The 16,858-nt window shown below is 43.4% G+C and overlaps 2 protein-coding genes across 2 annotated transcripts; both read right to left on the bottom strand.

Moving 5' to 3' along the window:
- Window positions 1-802: 802 nt before the first annotated feature.
- LOC4348221 (replication protein A 70 kDa DNA-binding subunit B-like) lies at window positions 803-3,849 on the bottom strand. The gene is made up of 8 exons (XM_066304930.1): window positions 3,287-3,849; window positions 2,795-3,123; window positions 2,182-2,350; window positions 1,816-2,095; window positions 1,637-1,733; window positions 1,416-1,540; window positions 1,248-1,326; window positions 803-1,170 (listed from the first exon to the last, which is right to left on the bottom strand). The coding sequence occupies exons 2-8, from the start codon at window positions 3,031-3,033 to the stop codon at window positions 1,134-1,136; spliced, it is 1,026 nt and encodes a 341-aa protein (XP_066161027.1). The 5' UTR covers window positions 3,034-3,123; window positions 3,287-3,849; the 3' UTR covers window positions 803-1,133.
- Window positions 3,850-5,557: 1,708 nt separating this feature from the next.
- LOC107279059 (uncharacterized) lies at window positions 5,558-11,422 on the bottom strand. The gene is made up of 5 exons (XM_015758075.1): window positions 11,365-11,422; window positions 11,237-11,290; window positions 10,257-11,162; window positions 6,872-10,158; window positions 5,558-6,136 (listed from the first exon to the last, which is right to left on the bottom strand). Exons 1-5 carry the CDS (start codon window positions 11,420-11,422, stop codon window positions 5,558-5,560), a joined length of 4,884 nt encoding a protein of 1,627 aa, XP_015613561.1.
- Window positions 11,423-16,858: the final 5,436 nt, after the last annotated feature.

Raw genomic sequence — 16,858 nt, 5'->3', positions numbered from 1 at the left:
TCAAAGCAAGTTTGAACTGAATTTGAACTTGTTTTTGTTAGATTTTGATTCTCGGTATATAGCATCCATACATATAATTAGTTAGGTATGTAATCATGAATTGTGAAATAAAATTAAATTTGAGTTGTTTTATTGATAGGTATATGTATGAATCAAATTCTTATAACTAGGTATATACTCATAATTTGAAAATTTTGAAAAATTTGAGTGATTTTGAGCATTTGAAACCATGGTGCCCGGGCACCATGGTATATATATATATATGTATATATATATATATGTATATATATATATGTATATATATATATATATTGCCCGGGCTCCAAGGTATAAAACACACAAAATCTCTCAATTTTTTAAGAAAATTTAAATTGTGAGTATATACCTAGATATATGAATTTGATTCATACCAATACCTAACAACAAAATAACTCAAACTCAACTTTATTTCACAATTCATTATTACATACCTAGCCAATTATATGTTTGGATGTTACTAGTTGGATGCCCATGCGTTGCAATGGGAAAAAAATTAGGGCAACTTTAAATCTTAGCGAGATGATAAGAAATAATCAGTTCATCGCAACAGAAAATATTATTTTAGCATAAACAACAATTACATCTGATCTAATGATCTTTACATATTCAGCAACAGATACAGTGAAATATTGTGATACAAATATAATAAAACAACACATAATAATTCCAGGGATTCCAGGGGTATCAAGAGGAGCAAAGTTTGAAAATCTACTGAAATATCAAAAAGTATAAACATGAACAGTAAAATACATGTATACCAAAATAGAGAACAAAGCATGGCAATATATTCCTTACTTGAAGTCCACAAAAGCATGGGCAACGTACAATAATAGCTAGATGTCATGTAAACCGCTACAGCGAGGCATACATGTGTCACCACGAAATGGTCCCATAATACAGTTACAACACCAATGCAACAGAGCATTGACCATCATCTAGCAAACATGCTACTTCTAGCAAGATTACCACCTACTTCTAGCAAGCATCATTGCTATAAATAGCTTCCACCGAACGGGATCTTATACTTCCAGCAAGCATATAGCTAGAAATAATCCCCAAAAGATACGGATGCACTTCCCATCTCCCTTCATGTATCATGGAGAAGACTTCCCAGTAAGCTCCATACTGAGGCTGCAAAACCATTCATAATAACCTATATAAGTGAAAATAGTTAATAAAATAAATATTTTGGTCAAAAATCTATTTACCTCTTCCTTAATTCACGTGCAACTGCAACATTAGGATCAAACTGCACCCTACTGAAGCATGTAGTGTGCAGGCTATGGTCTGAAATAAAAGGTACAACAATTATATTACATAATTTTGTTGATCATAAGATCGATGAACATAAAATTAACAAGGACACATCAGCTTACCTTCTTCACGCTTTGCTCTAAGCATTGTTGCTACAATGATAGGTTGCTCATTAGAGCATCTCGCCCATTTAGTTAAATGGTCGGTAAGCATTTTATCCTTAATAACTAACATCACAGGTTTGAAACTACATAAAAATAAACATGTCAAATGCAAATAGTGATAAGAAATTAAGGTAGAAACAAAAAGACATGTACCCCAAAAAAAAAAAGTATGTGCATACCTGCCATCAATTATAAGAATATTCCTATATGGGATCCTCTTCTTGTAGCCTTCCACAAAGCCTATAGAGCTTACAAAGATGACCATTCCAATAACATCTGCACATGTGAAAATTGTGTTAATAGAACTTCTATTTGTCACAAATTAATATTTGTTTGGGTGGTTAGTTGAACTACTTACCAACATAAATGTCATTATGGTAAGTAAACTCGAAAACTTGATCAAGTGGCATAAGCGGAGGGAGTAATGGTAATATCTTCTCATGCATGTTTGCTATCTCAGTAATAGTAGTATCACGTGTGAAAACACACACAAAAGCATGGTCTGCAAGCCACTGATACAAAATCATCCTAGCTGGCTCTATGGACATCCTCGACACATAATATGCGGAACCCTCTCGAAGTAGGGGATCTAAACGATCCACTTGGTCATCATAAATGATAGCTACCATCTTTGTGCCCTATTTATAATAGATAAAGTCAAATGCCATACAGAAATCATTGCACTGTAACATATCAAAGCTCAAAATATATACAAGACCATGACCTGCTCATCCAATAGAACCAAGTTGAGCCTCTTCCTGCTAGGAGCAAATCTCTCAACATGGTACTTATGGTATACTCGAACACCTAGACTCCAACTGCCCCTAGGATGTACGTCACTGAATGTTGGAACAGGTAGTGCTTCTACTCTTTTACGCTTCAACGACCCCATCCTAAATGGCAAAAAATAAATGTTCTGAAAACCAACAAAGATGTGTTGCTACAGCAAACGATAAGGATTATACAGAGGCATATAACTTAACCATTTGTAGCAAGGAATTGGAAACTTATAGGATCAAGCAGAATGCCATTGATTAAATAATGTAAACTACTGTACGTTCATGAAGTTCTCTTAACTGTTTTGCAATAGGCTCATGATCATCAAATCAAGTGCAATTCAGGCTGAAATTCAAGAAATCCCTGCAAACTAAAACTTTTGAAACGGTGAAGTGAACGAAATCTAAAAAGCATTATACTCATCTAAATTACAGCACTGCCATTACCTAAACTACAGCATTACACCTACTACAACTACTACATATGAACATGAAAAGGGGGAGCATTACACCTACTACAGCCACTACATCTGAACATGAAAAGGGGTTTTTGAGTTGTACCTCGAATGAGCTATAGAACAAGATGACAGTGAGCCTAGGAGGCAGCTAATGCAGTGTGCCAAGCAAATAATATATATAGTTGTAGCCGAAAATATTTGAATATTTGAAGTTTTGAACTCCACCCGCCAAGAATCCAAGCCCGCCATCCTCTTCTCCCAGATTGTGACCAAATAATAGGTCGATTTTGTGCTTTCCCCATGAAGAGAGAGGTCTACTGCCCTAACCCGTGCTCCTGTCATACCAGCCAGCAGTACTCCTTGGTAGTATCATCTATCAAGTCTTAAGAGAGGGAGAGACATGCCGTGTAGACCACTCTTCTCCAATCAGACCTGCTACATTTCCAATCAAAGGAGTGTGTGTGGTTAGAGAGGGGGATTGAATGCAGCGAATCAGACACCTGCTAGATTTCCAATCAACGGAGGGTGTGGGGTAAATTGTTAGAGATGGGGGATTGAATGGAGCGTGCACTGGAATGGATGAGACTGATCTTACCTTGGATTCAGAGAGTGATGTAGTACTCCGTAGAGGACTTGTACGCTCATGGATCCTGTTGCAGGCAAGTACTACCAATGTGACTTGTGAGGTCCTTCACAGTACGACGACATGGCCTCTGGATTCGATTGGTGCACGAGTGCTCCGCTGCGACGTGGTCCCCACAATCCGCCGCCGCTCCGAGCCCTGCGCCTCCACGTCGCCCTTGTCCGCCACCGCTCCGCCCCACTGGCAGCCGCCGACAGCAAAGGAAGCGACGGGCGGAGGACGGGAGGAGGGGCGGAGGGAACGACGTCGGCTCGGTAGGGGGAGCGCGCTGCTGGCCCCGCTGTCGCCCTTGCTCGACCGGGCCATCGCCTCCGAGATCTCCCTCATCCAAATCCTGCAAGCCCACGGAAGAGGGAGGGGCGTCGGCTGGGAAACGCGTGCTGGCCGGGGAAGGAGGAAGGGGGCGCCGGCCGGAGGAAGTGGAACGGCGGCGCTGGCCGGGGGAGGAGGAGAAGAAGCGCTGAGGCGTGGCGGCCGGGGGATAAGGAGAAGATGCGCTGGGGCTGGCGATTTTTTTCGGTGGCCCTTGTTTTTCGTTTTCTTTTTTTTTTAGCGCGATTTGTAGTCGTAGAGGACGGTGGATGATAGACTCTGGGAAGGGATAAGGAGGAGATTTTAAGTTTCTTTTTATTAAATGGGTGTGGCAATCGATGATAAATATAAGTTTTGTAATGGAGTGATATCACTATATTTGTACGTATACAATTCAGTTCAATTATAGGCTCTCAATTTTAAATTTTAAATTTGGAATTTATTATATTTGCAATTTTGAATTTTAATTAATGTTGTAGTGGGTTCTATATGGACTCTTCTTCCATTATTACTTAATTTTAATTCAGAATTTTATTTATTTCTAATTGCATTTTTATTTGAACTCTTCTTTTTCTAATTTTGGAAATATATTTTATTTTTTATTTTAAATTTTAATTAATCTTATATCGTACAGAGAGTTGTACAGCAATGTGGGGGTAATCTTCGGGACTGTACGCAATGACTTCTCACTTTAGCACTGGCCGATGGTTTTGGTGTCCTTAGCACTTCTTTGCTGGCTATCACGAGGGTCCACTGTTTGGCGCTTAAAATTTTTGAACTCAGGTGTAGCTTCTGTTTCTGTGGAAGATCTTAGGTGTTTATTTGGCGTCGATACTGGAGTTGATAGGTCTAGATATTGTTCAATGTGGTCCAATAATGGTTGCATTCGGTGGTTATAACAGTTATCCATGGCAATAAACAAGGTTGAGAGCGGTTACTTAGCCATTGCACTGGTTTATACACATACTTACTATTGCCTCGTGCACTCGGGTACGCGTCTCATTGAGCACGTATTTATAGGGGAGAGGAGGGGGGTCCGGGTGTGGTTACTTTGGCCTGCTTTTGTCGAGCACGTGGGCAAGAGAGAGGAGAGGGGAAAATGGAGAGGAGGGCTGGCGGGGGCTTACTTCGCCGGCGGTCGGGGCCGAAGGTGGCGGAGATCGAGGTGCAGCGGCGAGCTATTCCACCGGTGCAAGTGACGGGTGGCGCTGCCGTTGGCGAGGGCGCTGGAGCGGTTGTGCCTAAGCGTTCCTGTCGAGGGGAAACCTTCCTGGCAGGGGTGGCCATTGTTTTGCGCTGGGTGTGCTCCAGTATGCGATTTGTCGGGGCAACCATCTTCACCATCTTAGCTTGGATGGTTCGCCCGCTGGTCTTGCTCTGGAAATGGTGGCGAGATCTGATCGATGATGGCCACTCTGATTACTTATGCGAGGCAGTTTGTCTCTTCATTGTGTTGGCACCGATTGTTTTTGTTTCTACTCTTAAAGCGCTACTGGAGTAGATAATTTATGAAATGGTTGCCAAGTCTTGGCATGTATCCCTTATGTATCAACTTGCATAATCTCTACTTTAATCTTTCTACACATGTGCCTGATTTGTGTTGCCTGTGAATGTGGGATTTCTAGTTTTTTCTCAACATTCTTAGGCGCTTTTAGGTTTGGCATCCTCTTTATTCGGCGGGATAATCCATTCTTACTCGATAAATGATTTAATGTTAGAAGGGCACTTCGGCGTAAGGGTGATTATGGACAACCATTTCTGAACCACTAAGTCATGGGGGCAAGAGATTGCATTACTCCATATTCAATTTTCTTTTACAACAAGGTACCAGGTAATACATCTCTAGAAAGGGGAAGGGAACTACTAATACTGGATTGGGTAGTGCCAAACAGGGCCTATGCACATCCCTTCTCATGGAGATGGTGGGGGCGAGAGGGGATCAACTTCCAACGGACGCTTCCGACGGATCCTGCCCATCCTCCCGCTCTCGATGTAGCGGGCTATCGTGAACACCTTGCAGAGAAGTAAGGTTGTGTGCTCTTGAGCTAGGCGCCGATAGCGGGATTCCAGATCGGCATATCGATCCCGAAGTTCATCAAGTTCTTCAAGAGCTTGCTCGTAGGCATTCTCGGTGGTGTGGGCTAGCTCGGAGAGAAGGGTGCATCTGCTCCCTTCAGGCTCTCCAGTCAGGCGGAGGCGGCACCGGCTGTCGTCTTCTTCGCGGTACGGGTGCATGCCAAAGCTGTTGGCTACATCCAAGGGAATGCTTATCCCGCAAAGCCGTAGGAGGGCTTCACGGAACACATCCCGAATGGCAGCTGCAAGGGTGATCCGGGGATGGCGAATCTGGAAAGTGAGCACTTCTTCTCCATCTCCCTGGTAGCGGAGGAAGATTTTCACCTTCCAGATCTCCAAGGATCCTTGGGTGATCCGCTCACAACAATAGACCGGCTCCTGGAAGTACCCTACTTGCTGGAGTAGGTACTTCAACTGTTGGGCATACCCATTAGGGTTTTCCATGGGCTAAGGTTTTTTTGACTGGCTTAGTTCAAGAGGGGGGTGTGCCCTTTTTGAAGTTGCCTTAGGTTCCTTTTATAGGCACTATTTTGTCGGTGGTTCCTGTATCCCATCAGCTGGGTTCCCATTAACATTGCTTGGGAAGGGGCGAGTCTGGATTTTCTGGGATTCTGGATCTGCAGGGTTCATTTCGAATCGTCCTGTGGTTGGTGCGTGTCTTCAATGTCATACCATCCCTCTTGTGGTGTTTCCAAGGTGGCTTTGGATAGAACGGGTGGACTGGTCATGCTAGTTTGAGTAGGTCAGGTGGGGAGGGGTAATTCGAGATGGTTCCCGGTTGTTTTTCTCACTGGCCATATCATGGGCTGCTCAACCGGTTAGACATAAATTGTGAACCACTTCACAAATGAAACCATCGCATGACACAAACATTTCCATAGTGCTATGAATTCAACTGATATTTCTAGAATAATACAAATTATGTGATTATGTTACAGGAAATCATAAGTGCGTAGAAAGCTAAGTGCTAATACATATCTTACATCTGAAATTAGGTAAAAACAAACATCAGCACATAAATATAGTGCTGGTATGACAAAAGCTAGCTACTTGCATGCTAGCTCAGAGGATTGCTGTTCAAACCAACATACTACAGTGGTGCTAGCTCAGAAATCAGTACCTCTATGACGTGAGAACCTCTCTATATACAATGTTCCTCGTGTACGTCCCACGAGACATGGAACGATGGCTCTTGTCCTTGCTTTGTACCGCGAGGATCTTAATGTTCATTCTTGCTGTTGCTCTAGACAATGCAACATACAACTGACCATGAGAGAACACCGGGTCAGGGAGGTACACGCCAACATTTGGAATGGTCTGGCCTTGCGCCTTGTTAATGGTCATGGCAAAGCTAAGTCTGACCGGAAATTGCTTTCTCTTAAAACGAAATGGGAACATCTCATCGTCGGAGGGGCATAGGGGTATCCTAGGAAGGAACACCCTCTTCCCAGCATGTTGACCAAGCACTATCTCAGCGTCGATAGTGTTTCTCTGGAATCCTCGAACCACCAACCTCGTCCCATTACAGAGTCCGTTGGCAGGATCAATATTCCTTAGAAGTATAACGGGGCAATTGATCTTAAGCTTTAGTATGTGCGGAGGCAATCCATTAGGGGTCAACGAATTTAAGAATTCAGGAGGATAGTAGTTGTGAGGATCATCCTCGGCACGATCGAAGCTGTGGTATAACATTTCCTCCCCTCGAAAACGATCGATCATCTTCATGTTTATTTGATCAACATACTCATTTCGTGTTGACAAGATGGCCCGAGATGTGATATAGTTTGGGTCGGCTAGATTAGCATCAAGCATCGGAAACACATTATCTATTAAATTGTTGAGGTCGTCATCATTCCCGGTGCATGGCACACATATCTCATCTGGAAGCCGTATGTAACCATCATCACATGCCTCCTCTATGCCATTGCCAACACGAAGAAGAAATTCGGCAAACCATCGGTCATTTTGCGCTCTCATATTTGTAACCAACCTTAGTTGGCGCATACAATCCCAAAGGTAGGACTTACGTAGTGTTGCATCGGTTATCTGAGGTCTCGTTCCCTTCCGAACAACAGGGAGTACCTGTCTAAAGTCTCCACCGAACACAACTGTCTTCCCCCCAAATGGCACGTCAGGACGGTCCATGATGTCGCGCATGCTTCTATCTAGGGCCTCGACTGCTTGCCGTTTTGTCATAGAAGCTTCGTCCCATATAATTAGGGAAGCTCTCTGGAGAAGTTTAGCTGTCCCACTCTGCTTTGTGAAACTGCATACCCCTCCATCATCAATGTTCAGTGGGATCTTGAATCTTGAGTGGGCAGTCCTACCGCCAGGCATGATGGAAGCAGCTACACCAGACGTCGCAGTTGCAACGGCTATCTTTCCCTGACCACGAATAGTAGCAAGTAGAGCCTTGTATAAAAAAGTCTTTCCAGTACCTCCAGGGCCATCTACGAAGAAGAGACCTCCTTGTCCGCCCTCAATAGCGGATAATATCTCATCATAAGCACATCTTTGCTCAGGGTTGAGTGAACTTGACAAATCCATGTGCCCATGATCCACCTCGATTGTAGACTCCTCAAAGATCTCTCTAGGCTCGCTGCCTGAAGTGTCGTATGACTCATCAATTTCGGGTAGAGGAAACGACGTTATTTCTTTTCCCATCGACTGGAGCATATTTCTAATGTCCAAAAGCACCATCTGCTCAATTGTACGTGGGCACGTGTGAGAACGACGATAGTCATCCAACATTCCCTCCAAGTGCTTGTTCCATAGACCAAGTACGTCACTTGGCTCACAAAAGACCAATATCGTGGCAAAGAGCCTCCGTAGCGATGATGGCATTTGGAACACCTCAGCCTCAGTAAGGCACTCATCTAATGTGTTGTCTGCCTCGATAAGACCCCTTTTTTCTGCAGCTTCACGAAAGGACGAGCAGACTTCACCATCCACTGTCCTAAGGTGTTCAAAGGAGGTGGCGCCAGTCACATGGGTTAGCAGCACCCTAAGGTAGTACCGCTCCCCCTCTGCAGGATGAGCTGTCACGATTCTCCCAATTTGAGTGATTCGCCGTTTCCTCCGTTGCCATACTTTTGGGCCAGCTTGCCAAGTAAATGCCTCTGGAAAATCCTTGTAGAGGATTCCTCGAGCATCTTCGTTAACTTTATTTGCCTCAAAATACTCAGTTAGCATACTCTTCTCGACGCCATTTCTCTCTACGACATCATGGAGATCTTGCCCCGCACGAAATGAGACCATGTGCATGTTTGGAAGATGCAGTTGTAGCTGTTTCACAGGCGGATGTACCTTACTAAGGTCAAAGCTATATATACGCCATAGTGCTTCTGGTGGGGTGACCCACCTTGCATCTCTATATTGTTGAATCTCATCAATGTTGCCATTGCTATCGGCCTCGCCTAGGGTGACAGATGCTCGATCATGCCCCTTATAAATGTACTTGAATAGGTATTTCACAGCCTTGATGCTGGAGCAAACCTCCACATTGATGTGGCAATTGTACATCCTTAGGAGGTAAGGATTGTAGGGCACTACCCACCTGTTGTCCAGCATCTGCTTTCGAACCTTAGCACATCGCTTGTTATCGCGTCTCCTGTACACAGGGTAGGAGTCCTTGCCATTTATGGTAACCGCGTTGAAAGCTCGAGGATAGCGGTTTTTGCATGAACCGTCTTGCATGCACACATTTTTACGATTTAGAGTCCCACATGGGCCATGCATCATATGCTTGACGACCATCTCGTACAACTCTGGATACTTATGCTTGTTTGGAAGTTCAGCGGAAATGATACAATCATATTGCTCGGGAGAAGTGAGCTTGTATTTTCCGTCCATGATCAAAAGGAAATGTGCATGTGGAAGACCCCTCTTTTGGAACTCAACCACATACGCATAAGCAATCACTTTGCCAAGGATATGCTTCTCAAGTAATTGTTTCTTGAGGTCCTCTAGTTTCGCTCGAAACACGCGCACTATGAGATCAGGCCTATCTTGGGGTGTCTGCCCAGGCTCAAGGTTACCTATTATCTCTTCCCAGTTAGGGTTGCATGTCATTGTCAAAAAAATGTCCGGCTTCCCATATTTTTGCACTAATGCCATAGAGTCCATATACCGACGCTTCATGTCCCGATTGCCCCCAATGAATGATGCTGGGAGCACAGTACGTTTGCCTACCTGGCTTGCACGGCTCTCTCCAGCATGAATGCTATCAACCACACCTTTGTATAGGTCAGCCCTTATCTCTACCTGGTGACGCCTTATGAAGTCTAGTCGAGTGCTTTCTACTTTGATGTACATATCAACTGCAAATTGTTGGAACAAGCGCTTCCCATACAATAGTGGATTGAATATACCACGACGCATTTGGAATTTGTAGCAATAGTAGTCTCTAACGGAGACACATAGTCTGCTATTTGAATCTGCACAAAGAATGAGAGCAAAAATATCGTAAGAGCTAAGGAAGTAAACCATCACATAAAAAAGGATGAGCTAGCAATACATGGATGGAAATGATAACCTGAGTCAGCATGATTATTTCCACGAGATGCAATTACATCATCTATGGACACACCTACTTTTGGGATTTCTGGGTGCCATCCGAGCTCGCCTTTCGGAAAGAAGAGAGGGTATGACAGTGGGTCGTAGCATCCGTAATATGACTGGATGTTGTACTTGGTATTGTTGTTCCCATATAGCACAACACTACGTTCGAAATGTGTACGCAGTTCATTCCCCTCTACCCACACGGCAGCCACTTCCGAAGTCACCGGCACATTATACTGCCTCTGGTCCAAACGATTATCAAGATTTAGTGTGACACGATATTCCTCAAGGTCATCAGCTTGCGCTAGACTTCTGAAGGTTTGGGAGTAGGGGTTGCCATGAAGGACTTCAACAAGTCTTCTAACAACTTCTTGGTCAAGGCTAGGGGAGCGACGAAACCGATGATTTAGACTTGGATCGTCATCATAGAAGTATAGCTCAAGATGTTCTGGGGCATTATCTCGCTGCCCAAAAGAGTGTATGTTGTGGTATATCTGGCCGTGGGCTCGAAATGTGTAGACGCCTGACCTCATATTGGTGTAGCGCTCATCAAGGCTCACACCAAGGGTGGTGAAAGAAAAATGTCCATTGAAGAATCTTATGTTGTCTCGAAAATGTGTCGCATCAGAATCCATGCTTGACCAGAGCCTCATTAGTTCAGGGGGTGTTTCCAAATTAGACAGTTTGATCTTTCCGCCCCGGCAACAAAACCCGTTTGTCTCATACTGGAACTTCTTAGCACCACAATGCTTGCAATTTGCTGTGGGCTTCAAGACATGTGTGTTACGAGGTATGTTACTGTACACATGGTCGTAGGGATCATGTTCAACTGAGTCATGTTCTATTTCATTTAAGTCTATGTCCTCCTCATCTTCCCCATCTGTAGGGATTTGGTTTAAGGAGTCACAATATGCACTACAAGATATGGAAAGAAGAGAACTATGCCAAAAATACCTCCACCAGCAAACATATAGTACTCGTCATCGTCATCGTCATCAAAGTCCATATCTGGATGGATTTAGTTTTGAGTCACACTACGCTCTACATGATATAGAAAAGAAGGAGAGCTCTGCCAAAAATACCTTCACCAGCAAACATGTGGCACTCATCATTTATGTCATCTTCATGGGTAGTTTCCATCGTAACTGCCACTTGTGAGAGTAAGGTACATGCACATCTATTCTATATTTTTATAAAAGTAATAAGAAAGCGAATATTACCATCATCCATAAGAAATGATTGTGGTGTGGACTCTGCACCATTAAGGTTGTGTGAAGATGATGGATTTACCGCGGATGAAGCACCAAAATTCGGGCATTCCATCGCGATGGATTCAAGACATGGTGTATCCCGTCTAGCTGCATCGCTTGTATTCCGTCGATCTAGCAATGCTTGCCTCTCATTAGGCGGTAAACTTTGCCTAGCTGATCTTCTACGGGCATTCAACTCTTGCCTCTCATCAGGTGTCAAACGTTGCCTATGAGCTTTTCGGCGGGCACTTTCTTTTTGCCTCTCACTTGGTGTTGCATTTTGTCGCTTTGCTCTTTGACGATCTAACTTTGCTTGCCTTTGTTCCGGTGTAAGGCTAGCATAGCGAGCCACGTGACGAGAATGTTCCCGTGCTAAAATAGATTCATTGAATAATTTTATTTGTGTACTGTGTTATGTAAAAAAAGAATGCTTATAGTTTTAGGTCGATACCATTTGAGCTTTCTCCCTGGTCCAAAACGTGAACCGATGTAAAGGTACTTCCTTTTGTTCTGTTGGATTTATTCTCCACTGCCAAAACAATTCGTTACCACCACCATGAGCGTGGGGATGTATTCAATACTCATATAAAATGTATTGTTACAAATATTTAATACTCATGCAAATGTACTGTTATAAATAATTTGGAGGGCGCAAAGCACCTTGTTTTCCTTTACAAGAGTGTTTGGTAGGAGGACGTGTCATTACTGAAAGGTGAAAGTAATATGTTAGCATATAAGAAAGAAGTAGCCTGGCCTGCAGTATTACATTAGCCACAAGTTGCAGCTAACAATTCTTATTATGTTTGTCCAACTCCAACATTCTTTCAGTCCACACCCAACAATTATATTCTATTGGGCAGTCAACAGTAAAAATGAGCTCATGTTAAATGACTGTATATCCTTAAAAACAGTAAAAATGAGCTCATGTTAAATGACTATATATCCTTAAAAATGGGAAGAACAAACATCAATTTAAATCATTTTGTTTTTCAAATTTTCATTTGATCAACAGATGACAGGTCAAATGATAGTAAAGGCTAGCTTGTCTCATTCAGCTATCTGATCAAAGGATACAAGCAAATGTGTACTATGTATGACCACATCTATCTGATTGTCAAAGGATACAAACAAATGTGTACTATGCATGACCACATATAGTAGCTGGCTGCACATATTTCTCTGATCATTGTGGGACATGGAGTTAGCTTGTGATATACTCATAAATGCCCCTCCACAATATTAATCAGTTAGTGATTAGTGAATAATTAGTTGATTTGCTTGCACAGTAGAAACAGAGAGAGAACCGGCGGCTTGGGGCGGCGGCGACGGCGCCTTGGGGCGGCTCTGCTTCTTCGCGGGAGTCGGGCAGCGGCAGCGGCTTGCACGAGAGAGACGGAGAGACAACCGGCGCCTTGGGGCGGCGGCGATGGCGCCCTGGGGAGGCTCTCCTTCACGGCAGAGGGGCGGCGGAGGCGGCTTTGGGCGGCACGGATTCTTCGCGGGAGAGGGGCGGCGGCGGCGGCGGAGGGCCGGCGCGACGGCGCGGAAGAAGCAGCGCGGGATGGCCGGCGCGGCAGCAGCGGCGGGGGATGGCTGGCGCGGCAGCAAGGGAGGGGCGGCGACGCTACGATGAGGCGAGAGAGAGAGAGAGAGAGAGAGAGCTTGCGCGGCGAGGTAGCAGCTGCGCGGGAGGGCCGGCGCGGCAGCGGCGGCGGCGGTGGCCGGCGCGGCAGCAAGGGAGGGGCGGCGGCGCTTCGATGAGGCGAGAGAGAGAGAGAGCTTGCGCGCACGGTGAGGCGAGAAAGACGAAGAGGAGACAGAGCGAGAGAGAAGGGGAGGCGCTTTTATTGGTGAGCAGCTTCGCCGCTTCGGTGGGAACGGACACCACGCTTAGAGTCTTTTTAATATGGTATAGATATACCTAGAACCAAAATCAAACAAAAAAAGTTCAAACTCAGTTCAATGAACTTGCTAGTAAAGAAGTTAATGTTCATACCTAAACATTTTCAAAAAATTCATACTCATTCAAATTGGGTACATACTCAATTTGAGTCTTGGAGCCCATACTCCATATAGCACCAGTTAATTTACCTATATATATATAATCAGGGGCGGATCCAATGTGGGTGCAGGGGGACTCGAGTCCCCCTACACCCACGAGACCTATGGATACCCCCCGGAGTACCCCCTTGAATTTTTTCACCATAAATGATATATATATATATATATATATATATATATATATATATATATATATATATATATATATATATATATATATATATATATATATATATATATATATATATATATAAAATCAGGGGCGGATCCAATGTGGGTGCAGGGGGACTCGAGTCCCCCCTACACCCACGAGACCCATGGATCAGTCAACAGCGCGGACGTCGAGGCAGACGCGGGCGGCGATGTCGACGACGGAGCCGGTGGGCGGTGCTGGCTCAGAGATGAAGACCGGGAGAAGGAGCAGCCAATGCTCCATTTTAGATATGAAGCTTCTTCTTCAGAAACCGTCTGACGGGACGAAGAAGATAGCCTATGAGCTATACCTGTGCAGATCCACATAGCTTTGGATGGTCCGATGCTGCGAGTTATTCCTTGGGCCACGGACATGCCAGTGTTGGCTATGGCTCCGGCGGCGCTGCTCTGATCCCCGAATTGGATTGACGCGATTGGGGTTGAGGTGTACTGATCCATGGCTAGATGACGTAGGCTGCTGTGTAACGTACCGGGCATAATATAGACCTCAGCTCGCTAGTCGCGATCAAAGCTGGCATGCTCCTACACGCCAGGTTCATCAGTAAAAGGAGATATAATAACTGCAAAACTGAAATCAAGGTAGTTGCTTGCTTGCTTGCTTGCATCAGCGTGGCACGTCGCCTTGATCTATGTGGATCGCAGGTACTTGCTGGAGCTGAGTTGAAATGTTACTCCCTCCGTTTCGTTTTATCTGACATCGTTGACTTTTTAGCACATATTTAACCGCTCGTCTTATTTAAAAAATTTAAATAATTATTAATTTTTTTCATATCATTTGATTCATTATTAAATATACTTTTATGCATACGTATAATTTTACATATTTCACAAAAAACTATAAGACGAACGGTCAAACATAAAATAAAAAGTCAACGGTGTCAAATAAAATGAAACGGAGGGAGTACTGAGTAATATTTTGGGTGCACGAGTTGCCGCCCATCATCGTTAGTGGCCAGCAGTAGCTGATGTTTTATGTGCATTTTCATGCATGTCGCATAATTGTTGTAACATATATATGACAATTCGGACTTACGTGTACGTCTCTTACTTGCTAGGAAAATCATGGCGTGAGTTACATGTAAACAAAGCAAATTAAGTTTGTCAAGGTCTCCTCACTCCGGCCGTTCCATGGGAGGAAGTTCTTGCTGATGGACAATGGATAGAAGAGGAGGATGCGTGAGCGTGACTAGTCAGCATAAGCTTTACTTTGCTATACTAGTCAGCATGCATGTGGAATCCACGTTACCAAACAAATTTATGAAAATGTTGAATATGGATCCCATCTGAATCTCTATTTAGAAAGACAATCTTGAAAGCAGTGGACCAAATATAACCATCTACAACACACCCACTTCTTTGCCGATTTTGCTATACTTCTTACGACCGTTTTTTTTTTTTGCCTCAAATCACTCGAATTTGATTCCGGCGGATCACTTGGGCATGATTTAATTTGACAGTTGTGATTTATCCCTTACCACCACGGCACCACCTAGCAGTATCTTTATCGGGCACACAATGAACAAATGAACAATACAAACAAACTGATGAGTACGGGCAAAAATATGAACAGATGCAAGTTAGTTTTGTTTGATGATTTGATGTTCTATTTTTTCATGTCGAATTAGGGCAGGAAATTGTGGATTTAGTGATTATGTTTTTTTCTCAATTCTTTAGTGCTTACAACCAACTATATTGTAATATGTATTTGTTGTACAGACAAAATAAAGTTTATGTTAGAGTTACGCTATAATTACACTATAGTTACAGTGTACTTACATTGTACTTACATTGTAATTACTATGTAATTATAGTGTAACTATAGTATAACTACAATGTAACTTTTGGATGGGTTAATCATATTTTTTATACAATATAAGATCTAGCAAATAAAGTATACAATATATATACCTGCTGATATCATACTATAAGGCAGCTTTCACGGTTACGGGTTAACGATGTGATTAAGAATTTGACTAATTTTGGTTAGAAAATACTCGTATGTGACTGTAGCATATTAATGAACTGATATTATCTATGGTGGTATGGTGCCCATTGGTATGCAGACTAAACATGCCTCTTAGTATCGTTGCAAGTATACTTGCCAAATATCAAAAGCGAGAAGCAAACCCGAGTAGAAATCAACCAGTTACAAATAAATTTGTGCCTCTACAGACCTGACAATCTGGATCACTAAGGCTACAGCATGGGATGCTGACTTCATAAAAGAGTATACACGTCAAGTTTAAACATCGGTATTTTTCTTCTTGGCACGGGGGCCGTACCACTTCAGCAGACATCGGTAGGAGGGCAGCAGAGCCAGTGTGTGGCTTAAATTTCTGTTTTTCAAAAGGTAGCGCATCTTGAACACTTTTTTGTGCTTGCAATGTTCACCTCTGGGATTTTTATCTGCTTTGTACGCTTCCAGCTCAAAGCCGATGGAGAGCTGTCGGCTCTACCCTTGCTTCCGAGGTTGATTCTTCATGTGCTAATGTGTCGTAGCAGTTTCTATGTCATTAGCTTTAACTGTTCTTGCTGCTTTTATCTACTATTACTTGATTGAAATCAAAGTATCTGTTTTCGCTTGTTTGGGTGTAGGAATTAAGGTTTCTGTGTATGTTTCATATGCGGTCTGTGGAGCACGCTGTATTTTTGTATATTATTATTTATTTAGTAGTGTAGTCTATTTAGATTAGAGGGTTGTTTGTCTATAAGCGGGTTACATGTGTACGTGTATGTACTTTGGACTTAACATCCTCCTTTTGTTTGCTTTATTGGCATGTTGTGAGTATTATACTTATCATAAATGGAAGATTAAATTAGTCACTACATCTATAACCTTCTATTCATCGTAAAATTATCAGTTTCACAACCGAATTTCGTAATATCACCTGGACCCATTTCTCAGCACATATGCACTTCAAGATGGTTGCGATGTTTATCTTTGCAATATTCATATGCCTTATCCGCTACTGGCTCAAAGCACGGAAAATCAAGAGTATACTTGGCCTTGGCCTCCGGTCAATTCAACACCGCGTGGGGGCAAATGCCCCCT

This window comes from Oryza sativa, chromosome 10, assembly GCF_034140825.1.
Source record: "Oryza sativa Japonica Group chromosome 10, ASM3414082v1".
Classification (NCBI taxonomy): Eukaryota; Viridiplantae; Streptophyta; class Magnoliopsida; order Poales; family Poaceae; genus Oryza; species Oryza sativa.
This window is presented reverse-complemented; position numbering and strand designations above follow the sequence as displayed.